At 52.2% G+C, this 14,412-nt stretch overlaps 1 protein-coding gene across 1 annotated transcript in view; it reads left to right on the top strand.

Annotated features, from left to right (window-relative positions):
* The window catches only part of SH3BP5 (SH3 domain binding protein 5), a 70,348-nt gene that overhangs the window by 46,954 nt on the left and 8,982 nt on the right, over positions 1-14,412 (top strand). The window contains exon 4 of the mRNA XM_046652815.1: positions 9,605-9,769. Within this exon, the coding sequence (XP_046508771.1) occupies positions 9,605-9,769 (165 nt within the window). The remainder of the gene's footprint in view (positions 1-9,604; positions 9,770-14,412) is intronic.

Below are 14,412 nucleotides of genomic sequence, written 5' to 3' on the forward strand. Positions count from 1 at the left end.
CTGGAGAGCAGTCCCTGGAGGTATTGGCAGCTCCACTTACAGTCCCCAGGTAAAGAGGGCTATGTCTGCAGAGGCAGAACCAGGGGTGAGGGCCAACTGGGCCCCTGGCTCCTGCATGGAGAGGAAGGAGAGAAGTCGAGGATGAGGGAAGGGGATCAGAGCTTTGCCAAGGGTGTTTGATGCCATCAGGTCCTTGACTTCCTGGCTATGGCTACGGCTACAGGGAGGGAGATGCTATTCCCAGTTCTGGCATCCCATTTCTTTATACACCACCTCTTCGTTCCTATGTTCCATGCTCCTCATGGGAAACCAGCAGCTACTCATTAGCTGCAAGGGACCATCATGAGGCGTAATTGCAGAGCGCGTGGATTCTCCCCGTGTGCAGTAGTCCAGTTCTCCCGTGCCCTGTGGCGTAAAGCAGCGCTCTCCACTCCTTCCAGATGTCGGGCAGTCCTGCTGTGGCCTGGGTCTGCACTGTATATCTCATGGAAGGAGGAAGTGGCTTCCCTGATGGGCATGTGTGTCTTTCTGACCTTGAGACTGAGACACTGATGCTTCATGTGTCCTGGGAATGACGGTGTGGGACCAAGGCAGAGACAGAAGATGGATGTGAGTGGACTTGCAGAGAGAAAGGTACAGCCCTGCTGGATTTGGGGAGCCCTTCACAGCAGAGGAACTCTCCGAGTTAGCACACATTTGAAGAATTTAGAGATGGGTTATGTGCTGTGTATGTTGTGGGGCAGAGAGAGTGAGAGTCTGATGTTGGGGGAGGATGTGCGGCTAGTGGGGTGTAAGGGAAAGTGGCCTGGATTGGGGTTGGTGGATACCCAGACGTGTCCCTTTGAGCGGACCATCTTACTTGTTAGGCTCTTGAATTTTCATGTATAAAATAAAATGGTTGTTCTACATTATTTCCATCTCGTTGAGCTCAAAGACTCTGATTTGATCCTGTGGGCCAGGGGTCTAGGGTTGTGGTGGCTCCCGGGGTGCTGTTCAGTCTCGTGGGTCTTGACCTTGGGCATGCTGCTGTCCTCAGCCTCAGGCCCCTGCCTCAAGCCTGGCCCTGGCCTCTTGCCAGTTTGCCATCCTGTAAGCTGGTGGAATGCTGCTCCGGGCCCAATCAGCACGAGGGTGTGAGAGCCAGAAGCCCAAGGAGGAATGTGGGTGTTGCCCTTCTGGCTGGGGTCGGTGGGGAAAAGCTTGACATCTGTTGTGACCCTGCAGCAACAGGCGGGATTGGGGGCCTTGGGGCCTGCAAGGGATGTGCTGCTGCTCCCTGAGACCCTGCTGTGCTTGGCTGGCAGGCCATGTAAGCCACCAGTAATTGTGAAGGGGTAGGAGTTTGTAAGGGGGCCAGAGACATCAGCTGGCTGACCAACTTGACATGCTGATTTGGGCTAAGTAGTGCCCTGTGCCCTGGGCAAGTACGAGGCTGGGACCTTCTCCTGCCAGCAGCTTTTAGCTGAATTGGGGAGATTCTGTAGGGTGACATATGGTGCCAACCCAAGGCAGAGGGACAAGTTCCATATGAGTGGAATGGAAGCCCTTCGGTGTGGTTTGGATGTGTGTGCCTGTGTCCAGAGAAGAGATGAAGATGAGCAGAGGTGGACTCGATCCTGGAGGACCCCCCCGGAAGCCCCAGGGGTCAGATCCACCCTGGCAGTCGGAGGCCCTGGATGACCAGGGTGAGTAAGGATCGTCTTGCCAGAAACCAGAGCACAGTATCCTACTGGGTACCAGGTACCCTCAAGGTTCCTTTATTACGGATTTTTCAATATATGATTATTTATGACACAGAGCAGGAAATGATGTTGTTTCGATGAGCACAAATCAGAGATTATGGACAATAGCCGAGACCTTTCACCAGCCTTCCTTTCAGCGTTTGCACAGTATCTAGGTGAGCCCGTCCAACAGAACTTTCCGTGGTATGGGAAATGTTCTATAGCTGCACTGGCCAATATGGGAGCCACTAGTGTGGCTAGTGCAACTGAGAAACTGAAATTTTAATTTACTTAATTGTAATTAATTTAAATGTAAATAGCCACACGTGCTAGTGGCTGGTTGTTAGGCAATGCAGTTCTAGAAAATCATAAGTAGGGAATTGCAAATGATAATAGTTTTTTCTATTTAAATTTTTATTATAGAAAATTTCAAATATTTACAAAGTAGAGAGAATAGTATGGTGGAGCCCCATATACTCTTCACCCAGCTTCTACAGTCATGAGCCCATGGCCAATCTTATTTCATTTTTACCCTCCCTCCCTCCCTCCACCCTCTCTCCCAGTGCTCCCTTCTCACTTCCAGCTGTATTATTTTGAAGCAGATAAGAGCTTTTTAACTTTTATTTTTAAACGGCTCATTTTTAACCTCAGGACAGAGCAAAACTATTTGACCTTGATTTTCTAATCCTTTGAGGTTCTTTTGACACTGTAATATATTAAAGAGCTTTGTGGCCTGTCCCCTGAGACAGCTGCAGGGCCTATCTTATATCTCTTAAGACCGTTTGTGGTTTTCTCATGTTTCTTATAAGTACACAACAGGGATCTTTTGTTTAATTTGTAATATATATTGTTTAATATATTATACAATTTAATATTAACTGATAATGGCTTAAACTGTACATGGTAACATTTGGGACTGAGTAAAAGTTGATGTCCCACGTGTTCAACAAATTTTTGTATCTGAAAAAAATTGATCCAGGAAAATTGAGTTTGAAAGAAATAATGAAAAGCTCCATGTCACAAGCTATACTTAGTAAAGTTTGATATGGATGAAACTGCTCAATGGATCCAATCTATTGATTTGAAATAAAAAAGAACTGATCCCAGTGAAAATAATTTTGACTAAATAAAAATGAAAAAAATTAGAAACATTGAATATGAAAAATGATCAAGGAACTAAGTGGGCTTAATGGAATTTTTTCTAGAAAATCCTTTTAAATGAAAATATATCGATTCTGGGATAATTTGGATTGAAATGTTTGTATCCAGGGGTGGGCCCTGTGGCTGAGTGGTTAAGTTCATGCGTACCACTTCAATGGCCTGGGGTTCGCTGGTTTGGATCCCGGATGTGGACCTACACAATGCTCATCAAGCCATGCTGTCATGGCATCCCACATGGAAGATCTAGAAGGACTTACAACTAGGATATACAACTATGGGCTGGGGCTTTGGGGAGAAAAACAAACAAAAAGAGGAAGATTGGCAGCAGATGGTAGCTCAGGGCCAATCATCCTCACCAAAGCAAAACAAAAATATTTGTATCCAAAACATCCTTAGGGGCAAAATGGCATCATCCCATTTCTGGACACTCTTCAGTTAACCTCAGAGAAAAGTTTGAAAGGGGTGTGGAGGGGCAGGAAGTTTTCGGAATTGAAAGGCTCAGACTATCTGGCCACTGCCCATCTTGGGATTGCTCAGAATACAGGCAGAAAACTTGAGCTTGAAGAAAACTGAGAACAGATGCCTTTTCTACTGTCCACTTTGATGTTCCTCCTGGACGTCCCTCCCTCGTCGAGGCCAGCAGAGATTTTTGGTCACGCTTCCAAAAGTTTTTGATCTTCCTCAGATGGCTTGGAAAGGAATCTGGGACTTTTCTTCATGACTTATAAAGAGGCAAGGACAAAGTTGTATCAAGTTTGGGGAAAAAAAACCCCAAAAATGCAAGGACAGTGGCCTTCCTGCCAATTTTTGCCCAATGCAGCAGGGACCTTGCCCTGAGCCCCGCCGATGGGGACCATCCTGGCCAGGCCTCTCTGTGGTTTCAGTGGGCACATCCCTCACCTCAGTGCTTGACTGCCCCACGTGGCCTGAAGGGCCATTGCTGACCTCACACTCGGCAGCCTCTGCTTCACCCCAGGCTGGTGACTCTCCGTTCTCTTTGGAAGGCAGTGGGGCACTCCTATCTTCCCTTTCATGACCGGGTGTCCAGGGGTATCCGAAAACCTCTCGATGCTCCATAACTGCTCAATCAAGGGCTGGGAGGTGCCTGCACATTGAGCCTACGCGTTCCTAAGTAAACCCCAGAGAATCCCTTTGGGTTTGAATTGCTGACGGCCCGTAGAAGGGAGTGGGGAAAGCAATCACGAGGGCCGGTGCCCTGAATGGGTGTGTGGTCTTGATAGATGGAGAAATCTTGGCTTCCCCACGCATCTCTGTGTCTCATTCAACCTCCTCGCTCCCCTGTGGGTGGGATCCAAGTTGTTCCCAGGAGCACGTGAGGTGGGGTGTAGGAGAGGGTAAGCTCAGAGAGCTTTTAGGATCGATTTCTAGACCCCACTGCCCGCACCCTGGCTGCTGACTGCGTGAGCTCAGCTCTTCCAGCAGCGGGCTGTCCTCCCCATTCCTCGCTCGCACTCTGCAGAACGAACACCACAACCTCCTTGGCGGCCGACATCTTTCTCCCCTGCGCCCCCGCCCCGCCCCCATCTGTTTAGCCGTGGCCAGTGTGGCCTTGATTAGGGTGGAGTGAGGCTCTTTGTCCAGAGTTGGTAGCCCCAGCAGGTGATATTTAATAGAAGTTTAGAACGAAGGCTCTGGGTCAGGGTTTGACTCTTGACCCCACCTTTGGTAGCTGTGTGATCTTGGGCAATTTATTTAACCTTTCTGAGCATTGATCTCCTTTATAAAGTAGGGATGCTAATTGGACTGACCTTGTAGGGTAACTTTGAGATTTAAGTGAGGTACTGTTCTCAGAACACACATTATCTGATGCAGGAAAAATGCTCACCGAGTAGCTTCTATGATGATTGTCTTCATTGTCATCTGTATCCACACTCATGGGTTTATTAGTGGCCGCGTACTGGATGAGTCTTGTCTTGCAAGCTTTCTCTGGAGGCTGGGGTCTTGGAGCTAACCCCAGCCGGAGCACGACTTTGGGCAGCCAAGTGACAAGACCCCTTTCCTTTTCTGTTTTGGTACCTAACTGTCTGGCATATGAGCAACACCTTCATGAGTCACAGGTCGGGGCGGCAATCCTGCAGACAGATTGAGTTCCCGTCTCATCTTTGGCCCCTTCACAGCTCTTGCCGGGTATTAGTTATGGTCATACTGTCCATTTGTCCAGTGATTGTGTCACTGCCAAAGTTACCCAGGTGGGCAGACGCTGCTGGTAGAGCAGAACTAGTCCCAATAGGGTTCACAGGCTCTGCTTCCCTGGCTCTGGCGGGCCACTAAATGGCTGTGTTACATTCAGCAAGTTGACTCTCTTCTCTGAGCCCTCCTTTGAAAAATGAAGGGCTTGAACTGGATGGCCTGTAAACTTCCTTGAAGCTTTGCTGCATCCAATGCACATGTCCGGATGCTCTTGTTCCTTCCTGAGAGGGATTATGGGCTGGAGTGGAAGTTGAGTCAGACCGCCGTGACTGTAGCCTCTCCTTTTTCCTGGCAGCCTCGACAATGGCGGACCTCTCTACTCCCCACTCCTTTGTTGAAGACATCGGAACACCCCCGCATTTCTGAGGGCTTCACAGTCACAGCCGGCCAGCCAGGCTTTAATGAAGGTCACTTGTCAAATTCATTCATGAGCAGCCTTTGAAAATGCTCTCCGTAGAGCCGTTTCCATGAAAGCCGTTAGTATCCATGAGTCATGAAGATAGTTAACATTTTTCCTGTGTTGCATCTCACAGCTCAAACCTGGCTCCACGAACATTTTCCTCTTTGGTACTGTTACAACCAGAGCCTCAACTCTCTCGTTTGCTCACTGGTTTTCTCTGTTAGGAGAAAACTGCCATGTGACTTGTGCACACCAGGGCCCTGTGAATGTAGGGCCCTTGTTCAAATAATGTATTATTACCAGGGCCTGGGTCCTCTGTGAGAGTTTGAAGGTAAAACTTTGTTGGTTGTGCCAAGGATTTCTAGGTATCGTCTTTTATACCATGGTGAGAACCAGGTGGCCAGCTCTCTTTGGGGCTGCTCCATTGGCCTCTGATTTTGGAGGGCATGTGTCCTGTTGTGACACTGGGGAGCGCTCTCGGAGTTAAGCCCTCCTCAGTTAGAGATGTGGGTAAACGTTTTGATGCCTCCTTTATGTCTGTGGCCAGTTTGGTGCCTGGTACCCTCTCCTTGGAGGAATCTTCCCCAGGAAACCTGGGACAGATCACTGTCTCTCTTCCCTACATTCCCATAGCACGTTATACCTCTGTCACTGTCACAACCTGTCTTGTACTGGAGTCTTAATGAACATCTCCGTTTTCTAGACTGAGTCGGAACCCTGATTTTGGTGTGGGCCCCCTCCTCTCCGGAACAGCCTCCAGGAGGTACTCCATCGATGGCGAATGGACTACATCCCACTAGTGCGGGTGTGGTGGGATGCTCCCTCGCCTTGTGTGTGTGCCTGCCTGGTTCTTCCTCGTGTATGTCATTCTAGAAAATGTTTTATGAAATGTCTTGGAGGAGGCCATGAGCTTTAGGGTTCTTTAGGAAGCCCCCAAAGTTCGGTTCCTTGGGCTTAGTAGTAGTGAAATGGGCTACGACTGGCTGGAAGGAATCTGAGGGATGTTTGACCCGTCTACACTGGCCTGTGATAGTCATTTCTAGCAGGTTTGCAGAATAGCCCAGCTGTGTAGAGGGGAAGATGTGGTATCATTTCTGTTCAGATTTGGCTGAGTTTAACAGCAAACTCTCCAAATAACACTGGCTTTACTTTTTCTGTCCTGTAAAAAGTGACGGGGTCCAGGACAGGCACCTAACTTACTGTTCTGTTCCTCCATCTTTAGCGAGTTGCCTGATGATCCAAAATGGCTGTTGAAGCACCAGCCATTGTATTACTATCACAGATGCAAAGACAAAGGAGTCCTGGAGGTCTCACTCCACGTGCATTTACATCTCACTAGCTGGAAGTTACTAACAGGGGCATTAGCTGTAGTGTCGGCTGGGAAGTAGGGCCTTCAGCTGGCACGTTCCCTCACCCTGAGACGTAAAGGCTCTTTTACCAAGAAAGATGGAGAGAATAGACCGAGGGGGTGCAGGACAGATGCCCAACACTTACTTGAATGAATGAGTAAGTGGGTAATTGATGGAGAGATGCCCCCTGGTTGCTGTGGGTTAAGTGTGGAGCCAACCATTAATTTAGTAGGAGCCGTGATATGACAGGGCAGGCATGGTTTCTGATCCTACCCCACAGGAGGGACAGAACCTCACGGAAACTTCAGGAACTCACCAGGAGCTTGGGAGAGAGCAGGTTCTTCTGCAAGACCTCTTCAGATGGCTTCCTGTCTTCCATCTCTGTAGAGATCGGGCTCCCTTATTTGGAACTCATGAGAGCCCGTGAGGAGTCCTGGGCCCGGGGTGCAGCTGCCACGGTTTAGAAGGTCCCCACGAGAGCTGCTTCTTTGGTTTGAAGAAAAGCTTCCTTCAAGCAGGGAAACCTGGGGGAAGAGAGTTGACTCTTAAATGGTGCTGAATTGAAACATTAAAGTTTCCTAAAAACCAAAACCAAATACAAATCCCATTTTAGGAAATATTCGAATCCTGGGGGATTAATTGTCTGCTGGTGTTGGTTGGAAACCTGTAGGTAGTGGTCTGTGGTGCGGGGTGGGGACAGCTGTGAAGTGACAGGCCCTGTGCTGCTGCCCTTTCCCTGCAGCAAGTCTGGGCAGCTGGAGGCCCCCACGAGGCTGTCCCCACCAGGGGGAACCGTGGGTGGGCCGGAGTAGGGGGAGGGCGCGAGGTCTGGAATGGTGAGTTATGTTGCCCAGAGCATGTTGCGCTGTGGCGTTTCTTCCCAGTGGGTGGCTCGGTTCTCTAGAGGGTGGGCCCCTTGTCCCCATTGTGTGGCTGAGGCCCCTGAGTGGCTGCGTGGTCCGGGGCACTTAGAGAGCAGACGGGTCCCTGGGCCACTTAGGCTGAAGCCTTCATTCAAGGCCTCCACTCTCGATTCCTTTTGAAAACTTCCATGGGAGACTTGGTCAGGCCTCCTGCACGTCCTGTGAGTCTCATAACGCTGCTTCCTCCTGGCCCCCATCAAGCCTTCGTTTCCAAATCGTCCCCATCCTTCATCCTCACTTCGGGATCATCCTCCTTTACGAAGCCATCCTCGATTCTCTCTGCTGGAAGGAATGTCTCCCCCACATCCCCTTACGATACAGAGTTCCCTTCCTCCCGTGGCACTCTCTTGCATGGCATCGTATGACAGACTTCTGAACGTCTGCTCTGTGCCCACTTCAGCATCCTGACCAGATTGTCCTCGCCTGGAGGGTCGGTCTGTGGTGCAGTACTCCTTCACCGATCCCTGAATGATGGAGGGTGGCAACCATGGGGTCACAGAGCTGTTCCTTGTCCTGGGGGCTGCTGTGCTCCAAGTCTCATTTTGTTCCCCTAACCGTCTTCGAAAAGTGTCCTCATCCTGTGGTTTCTGAAGACTTCCTCTCAGTCATGTGAGACTTGCTCTGGAGATGGGTGGGGGCCCTGTTGTTCCCCTCCCCTCGCCCGGAGTCCCAGGGGCTGCCCCATGGGTGTCCCCAGGCTTATGTAACTGACGTGGGGACTGGTTAACCGAGGTGGGTGGGTAGGATGCGGCTCAGGCCAGCGTTTAGCAATGGCTCGCTCGTGCTCTGGTGGGGAATTCAAGAAGGGAGTTCACAGTGGTGACCGAGGGTTGTGTTGTTGATTTCTGATGCCATCACATGGCCCATTCTTGGGGGAGGTGTGTTTACTGTCCCAAAGAGGGAGAATGTGAATCAACTATGTAATGTAAAATTTTCTAGTAGTCACTGTAAAAAAGTAAAAAGAAACAGGTGAAATTAATTTTAATAAGATATCTTGTTTAACTCAGTGTATCAAAAATATTATCATTTCATCATCAATATAAAAATGTATGAGATAGTTCACATTCTTTTTTTGTAGTAAGTCTTTAAACTTTGGGGTGTTTTACACTAAATTTGGATTAATGACATTTCAAGTGTTCAGTGGCCACACGTGGCTGGTGGCTGTCTGACGTATGTTCAGCTACAGTTTGTGTTGATTCTCCCACTTGATGTTCCTTCAAAGCAGGGACTATGTTGTGAAAGTTCGGTCCTTCTGTCGCTGGTGTGGCAAGTGTGAATTGAGTAGGGGCCTGACTGGCAGAGTGACAGCCCTGGGGTGGGACTCTGGAGTCTGGTCACAGCTTTGCTTCTGACCAGCTTTCTGAGTTTAAGGAAGACTCGGTGCTCTCGGAGCCACAGTTCCCACCTAGTCAATGAAGCTGTTGGACCGTGATCTCTGGGGCCTTTCTGGTCTGACATGTCATGAATCGAGCCATGGATCTGGGCAGGGATGGTGCTGGGGATCCCTGTCCACCTTGGCATCATTAGTGAAGGCCACGGTTGGCCATACCTGTCACACAAGGGGCTGGTTTGCCGTCTCTGACTCTGACTGAGAGCTGGCGTGTTTATCTGGCCCGCTGGGTTCCAGACTATGAAGATCGTCCATTCATCCATCTGGTGCCCTTCACCCATCCAGCATTTTCAAGGGCCTGCAGGTGCCAGGCCTGTTCCCGGGGTGGAAAGGTAGTGATGGACAGGGCATGTCTCGGCCCTCCGGTTGGTCATCTTTTGGAGGGTGTGATGGGCCAGCAGGAGCTCCTGCCATTTCCTGAGGCCTCATGAGGGTTCTTTCTCACACAGGCTCAGCTGGAAGCTCAGAAAGCCACGCAGGACTTCCAGAGGGCCACAGAGGTGCTACGTGCTGCCAAGGAAACCATCTCCCTGGCTGAGCAGCGGCTGCTGGAGGATGACAAGCGGCAGTTCGACTCGGCCTGGCAGGAGATGCTGAATCACGCCACTCAGAGGGTATGAGTCATGGCTGTGTGTGCCTGTGAGGGGTGTGCCTGCACTTGCGCGCGTGTCTGTGTGCGTGTGGGCGTCTGCATCAGGGCAGGCTGTGTACCTGTGGGTGGGGTGTGGGAGCGTTCTGCACCTCCCCGTTGTCCGTCTGATCCAGACTCCCTGCTGATTCTGGTGAGCTCTGTGTGTGCTGGTTTCCCCAAGCAGAGGAAACAGACTCTCAGGCACGTTACCTAAAAACGCTCTCTGAAAGTCACAGGTTGTCCTCTCCGTGGGGCACATCAGCGAGGCCTGGGACTAAGCCATCCTCAGGGATGACAGTTGCCCAGGGCCGGGTATAGCTGCTCCTTCCCTGTGCTCCTTGGTGCTTGTCTGGTTCAGACCATCCCTGAAGGTCTTGCCTGTGGACTGGGCTTCTCAGAGGACCGGGTGGTGCTGGGGGCTTGGCCCAGGTTACAGTCCCAGGCAGAAGGCCTTGATTAACAGCCTCCAACCGTGCTGGGCCTGGACTTAGGTTGTGTGTGCTGGCGGCGGGAAGACGGGGGCCAAGGTGGGGGAGACCAGAATCCAGTGGGCACGCAGGCCTGGCCTGCAGGCTGGGCGGGGATTTGGGGAGCCAGCATGAAGACAGGAAGTGAGTTGTGTATGACCTCTACCCAGCTTTGACTCCTGGGTTTTAAGCCATTATGGTTTGGCTCTTTGCCAGCTCCCACGACCTCCTCTCCGCCCACAATGCTCAGAATCAGAAGTGGTGGGACAGCTTCTTGGCTCAGTTGGAATTGTCACCTCCACCTAACACCTAACTCTACTGGGTTTCCTGGGAGTCATGCAGAATGTTCTGGACCCCTCCCTCCTTCTCCAGGCTGATTCGCTGCAGGGTGGTGGGTGAGCTGACATGTGGCTTCAACAGCTCCAACTGAGGTCTTGGATGGGGGAGTGACGTAGAAGGGTTGGGGGCTGCAACCCTGGCCTTGACTCCTTGAGAGGCTGCCTGTGGGGCTGGAAGAGAAAGTCAGGATTAATGTCTGCAACCTGTCCCTTTTCAATGTCACCTGCCACCGTGGCTCAAGTCCTGGGGGACCTGATAATTAAAGATGGCCTTGTGCTTCCTTAAATAGAAAGTCTGACACACAAATGACTTCGAGAGTCAAATCCGCATTGGCTTTACACCTGCTCCCCATGAAGCCTGAGGCGCCCTGCTGGTCTGTGTGTGGCCTTGGGCCTCCTGCCCCCTAGTGGACACGATGCTTGGAGAGCCGAACTTGGGCCGCTTTCCTGGGTCAGCTGGTGAAACACTAAGCAGAGGTTGGAAATCTTGGAAATTTGTAAGCCACAGCCTGACAGATGTGAAAAGGACCAAAAAAAAAGAGAGTAGCTCCTTCTAAGAAGTTAGCTGAAGGTGGCCTTCCTTTTTTGCCCTCCTTCCACCCCGACTGGAGATCTAAATTAGCCTGTAAGAATCATTTCTTTAAAAAACAAAACAAAACATGTTTCTTCTTCTTCTTTTTAATCTGTTTTTTAAACCCTGGGGCTCTCGTGGATGATGAGTGGCCGGTCAAGGGGAGATGTCCCCAGATGACCCCACATTGCGCAACTCCCAGGGGCACCATTCACACTGTCGTCTTTGGGAATGGTGCTGCCTGGAGTTGTGCAGTGCACAACTTGTGGGGCCGTACAAGATAGCCTTGGGCCTCCTGAGAGCACATGGGGCTTCTTAGGGGCCTGGAGAAGGTTGTCTGATGTGTGGCCTCACTAGGGAAAGGCCTAGACATTTAGGTTTTTGGTCGTGGGAGTCACCACTGCAGATTGGCAGGTGTTCTGGGTCACAGGGCAGGATTTCCACCCCAGGGCTGCTGTTCCTCTTTCCCAGATTCCTTCACAGTTGCATAGGCCTGAAGGGCTGCTCCTTGAGCTGCTGAGGGAGGAGGAGACAGAGCTGGTTGGTGGCACAGCTTTCCCCGACCACATCTTTGCGTCACTGAGAAACTCAGCCTGTGGGGACAGGTGCTCTGAATCTGATGGATGGTGCAGACGCATGTGCGGCTTCGCTGTGAGCCTCCCTGTGGATTCAGTGTTTCCCTGAATGGGGCTCGTGTTGCCTGCTCCTGGAGCCTTGTGGGCCTGGCACGCTCGGCTTGCTGAATGCTAGTCAATGAAGACAGTGAAGGGTCTAGAATACGTCCGCTGCCTTGTCTGACTTCTGGGTATTCCAGGAAGCCTGCTTCTTCAGGAGGAGGGAGCATTGTCTCACCCTCTTCTTCCAAAGACAGTACTATTAAGGGTCTAGAGAAGATCTGGGGCTATCTTAAGGAAGTACAGGGGTTTGGGCTGTATGATCCCCCACCCCAGGCCCAGTGGAAGAAGGGGTCCCCATGTTCCTTGCCCGAGGCCATCAGTGTGTCCCCTTCGTTCCTTTGAGACTTTTGGTCACATTGGGCAGCCATGCTTGGAGCCACGGCTGAAGCCACTGCACTAGGGAACATAAGCGGTGCCAGGAGCCCCAGTATTCTCTGTTCGGCCACATGCAGTGCCACAGACAGGGACAAAGGAACAGTCCTCCACTCAGTGCCGGGGTGAGGGAGGGCTTTGGAAGCCACAGGTAGCATGAGGCAGAGCTGCTGAGCCTGCACGTGAGTGGCCTCCCTGAGGAGCGGGGCCCCGAGTCCTGCTGCTTGTCGCTTAGGGTTTTGGGCAGCAGAGGCCCCTGCAGCCTCGGCTGGTTTATCCTTGAAGCAGCCTTTCTGGGAAGGTGATAGCGGTTCATCCTCTGGGAGGGGAGGCCTGGCGTCTGGGAGGAGGGGCGGACTTTTCCAAAGTCTGCCAAAAGAGACCCATAGAGGAGGAAGAGAATGTGACTCGGAAATGGGGCGGCATCAGCTGCTCATGAACTGGAGCAGGCAGCTGCAGGAGAGGAGAGGACGCAGAGGCGGCCTCCCCTCCCAGGGCCTGGCATGGAGACTGGCCGGGTGCCTGGGTGTCTGAGGCCTGGGATGACGCGTGAGGGGCTGTCCAGGCCAGCTTTCCCGACGCTGGTGGGTATGTACCACCCCTCTCCCATGTGGCGGTGAGAAGCCATCGTCTCGGGCTCCCCTAGCCCAGAGGGGCAATAAAAATCAGAAAACAGCCTGAATGAGCTGAGGTTCTGTGGAGACAGTGAAACTGCCTTCCCCGGGGAGAGGGAGGACCCTGATCTTAGCTCTGGGATGTTGGGGATGTCAGAGAGGGTAGAAGGGCCCAAGGAGTGGGGAGGAGTTGAGAAAGCTGGAACAGGAGGTGGAGGAGCCATCTGGGTGGATGTCGGCAGGTGAATTCAGGTCATTCTGCTGGCACGGGACCCTGTGAGTAGGCTGCACCCAGCCCACTGGCACACCTGTTCAGTGCCCGTCAGTGTCGAGGCGGAAAGTATCTGAGTATCCTCCGGGTGCTGCTGTGAGCAGAGGGCCTGTGGCTGAGCAGTGGCCCCAGCTGCCTGCCACCCTGGCCTCCCAGGAGGGGCCAGTTGGGCACTCCTGGACCCACACCTCTGTCTGTCCTGCTGACTTAGGAGGAGGGGCAGAGGCCTGTGGCTTCTGTAGAATCCTGAGCACAGGCAGCTGCTGCCTGCATGCTTTCTCCAGGGCCCGCTGCCCACTTACCTGCCCAGGGCTTGGTGCCGCGGCTGTCCTGGAGCAGACTCGTCCAGCACCGGTTCTGGCTGCTCAGGTTGACTGGGCCTCAAACCCTGGAATGACACTGGGAGGTGGCCAGTCTTGGGACAGGTCTGAGGGGCAGGATTTCGAGAATCCCAGAAGTGCCCGATTTCTTAGTCCTGTAGGCTGAGGTGGATGCACCCAGAAATTAACAGAGAGCCTGTGGGTCTTCCCCAGGACAGGGTCCCCTCTGGGGAGGAAGTTCTAAACCATCACGAGGGAAGCCAAGACTCTGTTCATGGTGCACAATTATTTTCTTCTGGAGCCTTCCAGCTCCGCGAAATGAGGTGGGATGCTGAGCACTGCTCCCTTTGTTGTCTGTGTGAGTCCTGCATGCTCATCCTGTGGAGATGACAAACGGGGCAGTGGACATGTGGCTAGACCCAAGGAAGAACTGCAGCCTGGGCCAAACCCTCTTCAGCCGCTTCAGAAGTGCTTCCTCCCTTCATATCCGTTATCCCAAATGCCACATGCTGAAGACCCCTCTCCAGCGCCGCCACTGCTGTCAAGCCCCCCTGAGCTGCCATGGCCGTCCTGACAGCCTGGATCCCACGCCGGCTTGAATGATGGTCACAGCTGCTGGCCGTGTCTATACGCTGTGAGGCTGTCAGCCCAGGGTATGGTCTCCTGTATGCTTTGCGCTCACAGTAGGTGCTTAATCAGTGTATGTGGCTCTAAATTGAATGTGATGGTGGTAAGACTGAAGAGCACAGTGCAGAGATGGAGTCCAGATGAAATTGCTGTCAAGCCGGGCTTCGAGGAGGGCACGGCTGGCCCCGGGAGGCCTGGGGTGATGGCAGTGGGCGTCTTGCCCAGGTCTGAATTACACGTGCCTGGTTGGTTGCTCAGTCAAGCCTGCAGCTGCCTTGAGGCCTGTGGGATTTCTTCATTATCACTTCCCTGTGGCTTCAACCTTCTCGGCAGAGCCACCTGCGCCACCATCCTCCCTATCCTCTTTCT

The sequence above is a fragment of the Equus quagga genome, chromosome 1 (genome assembly GCF_021613505.1).
Source record: "Equus quagga isolate Etosha38 chromosome 1, UCLA_HA_Equagga_1.0, whole genome shotgun sequence".
Taxonomy (NCBI): domain Eukaryota; kingdom Metazoa; phylum Chordata; class Mammalia; order Perissodactyla; family Equidae; genus Equus; species Equus quagga.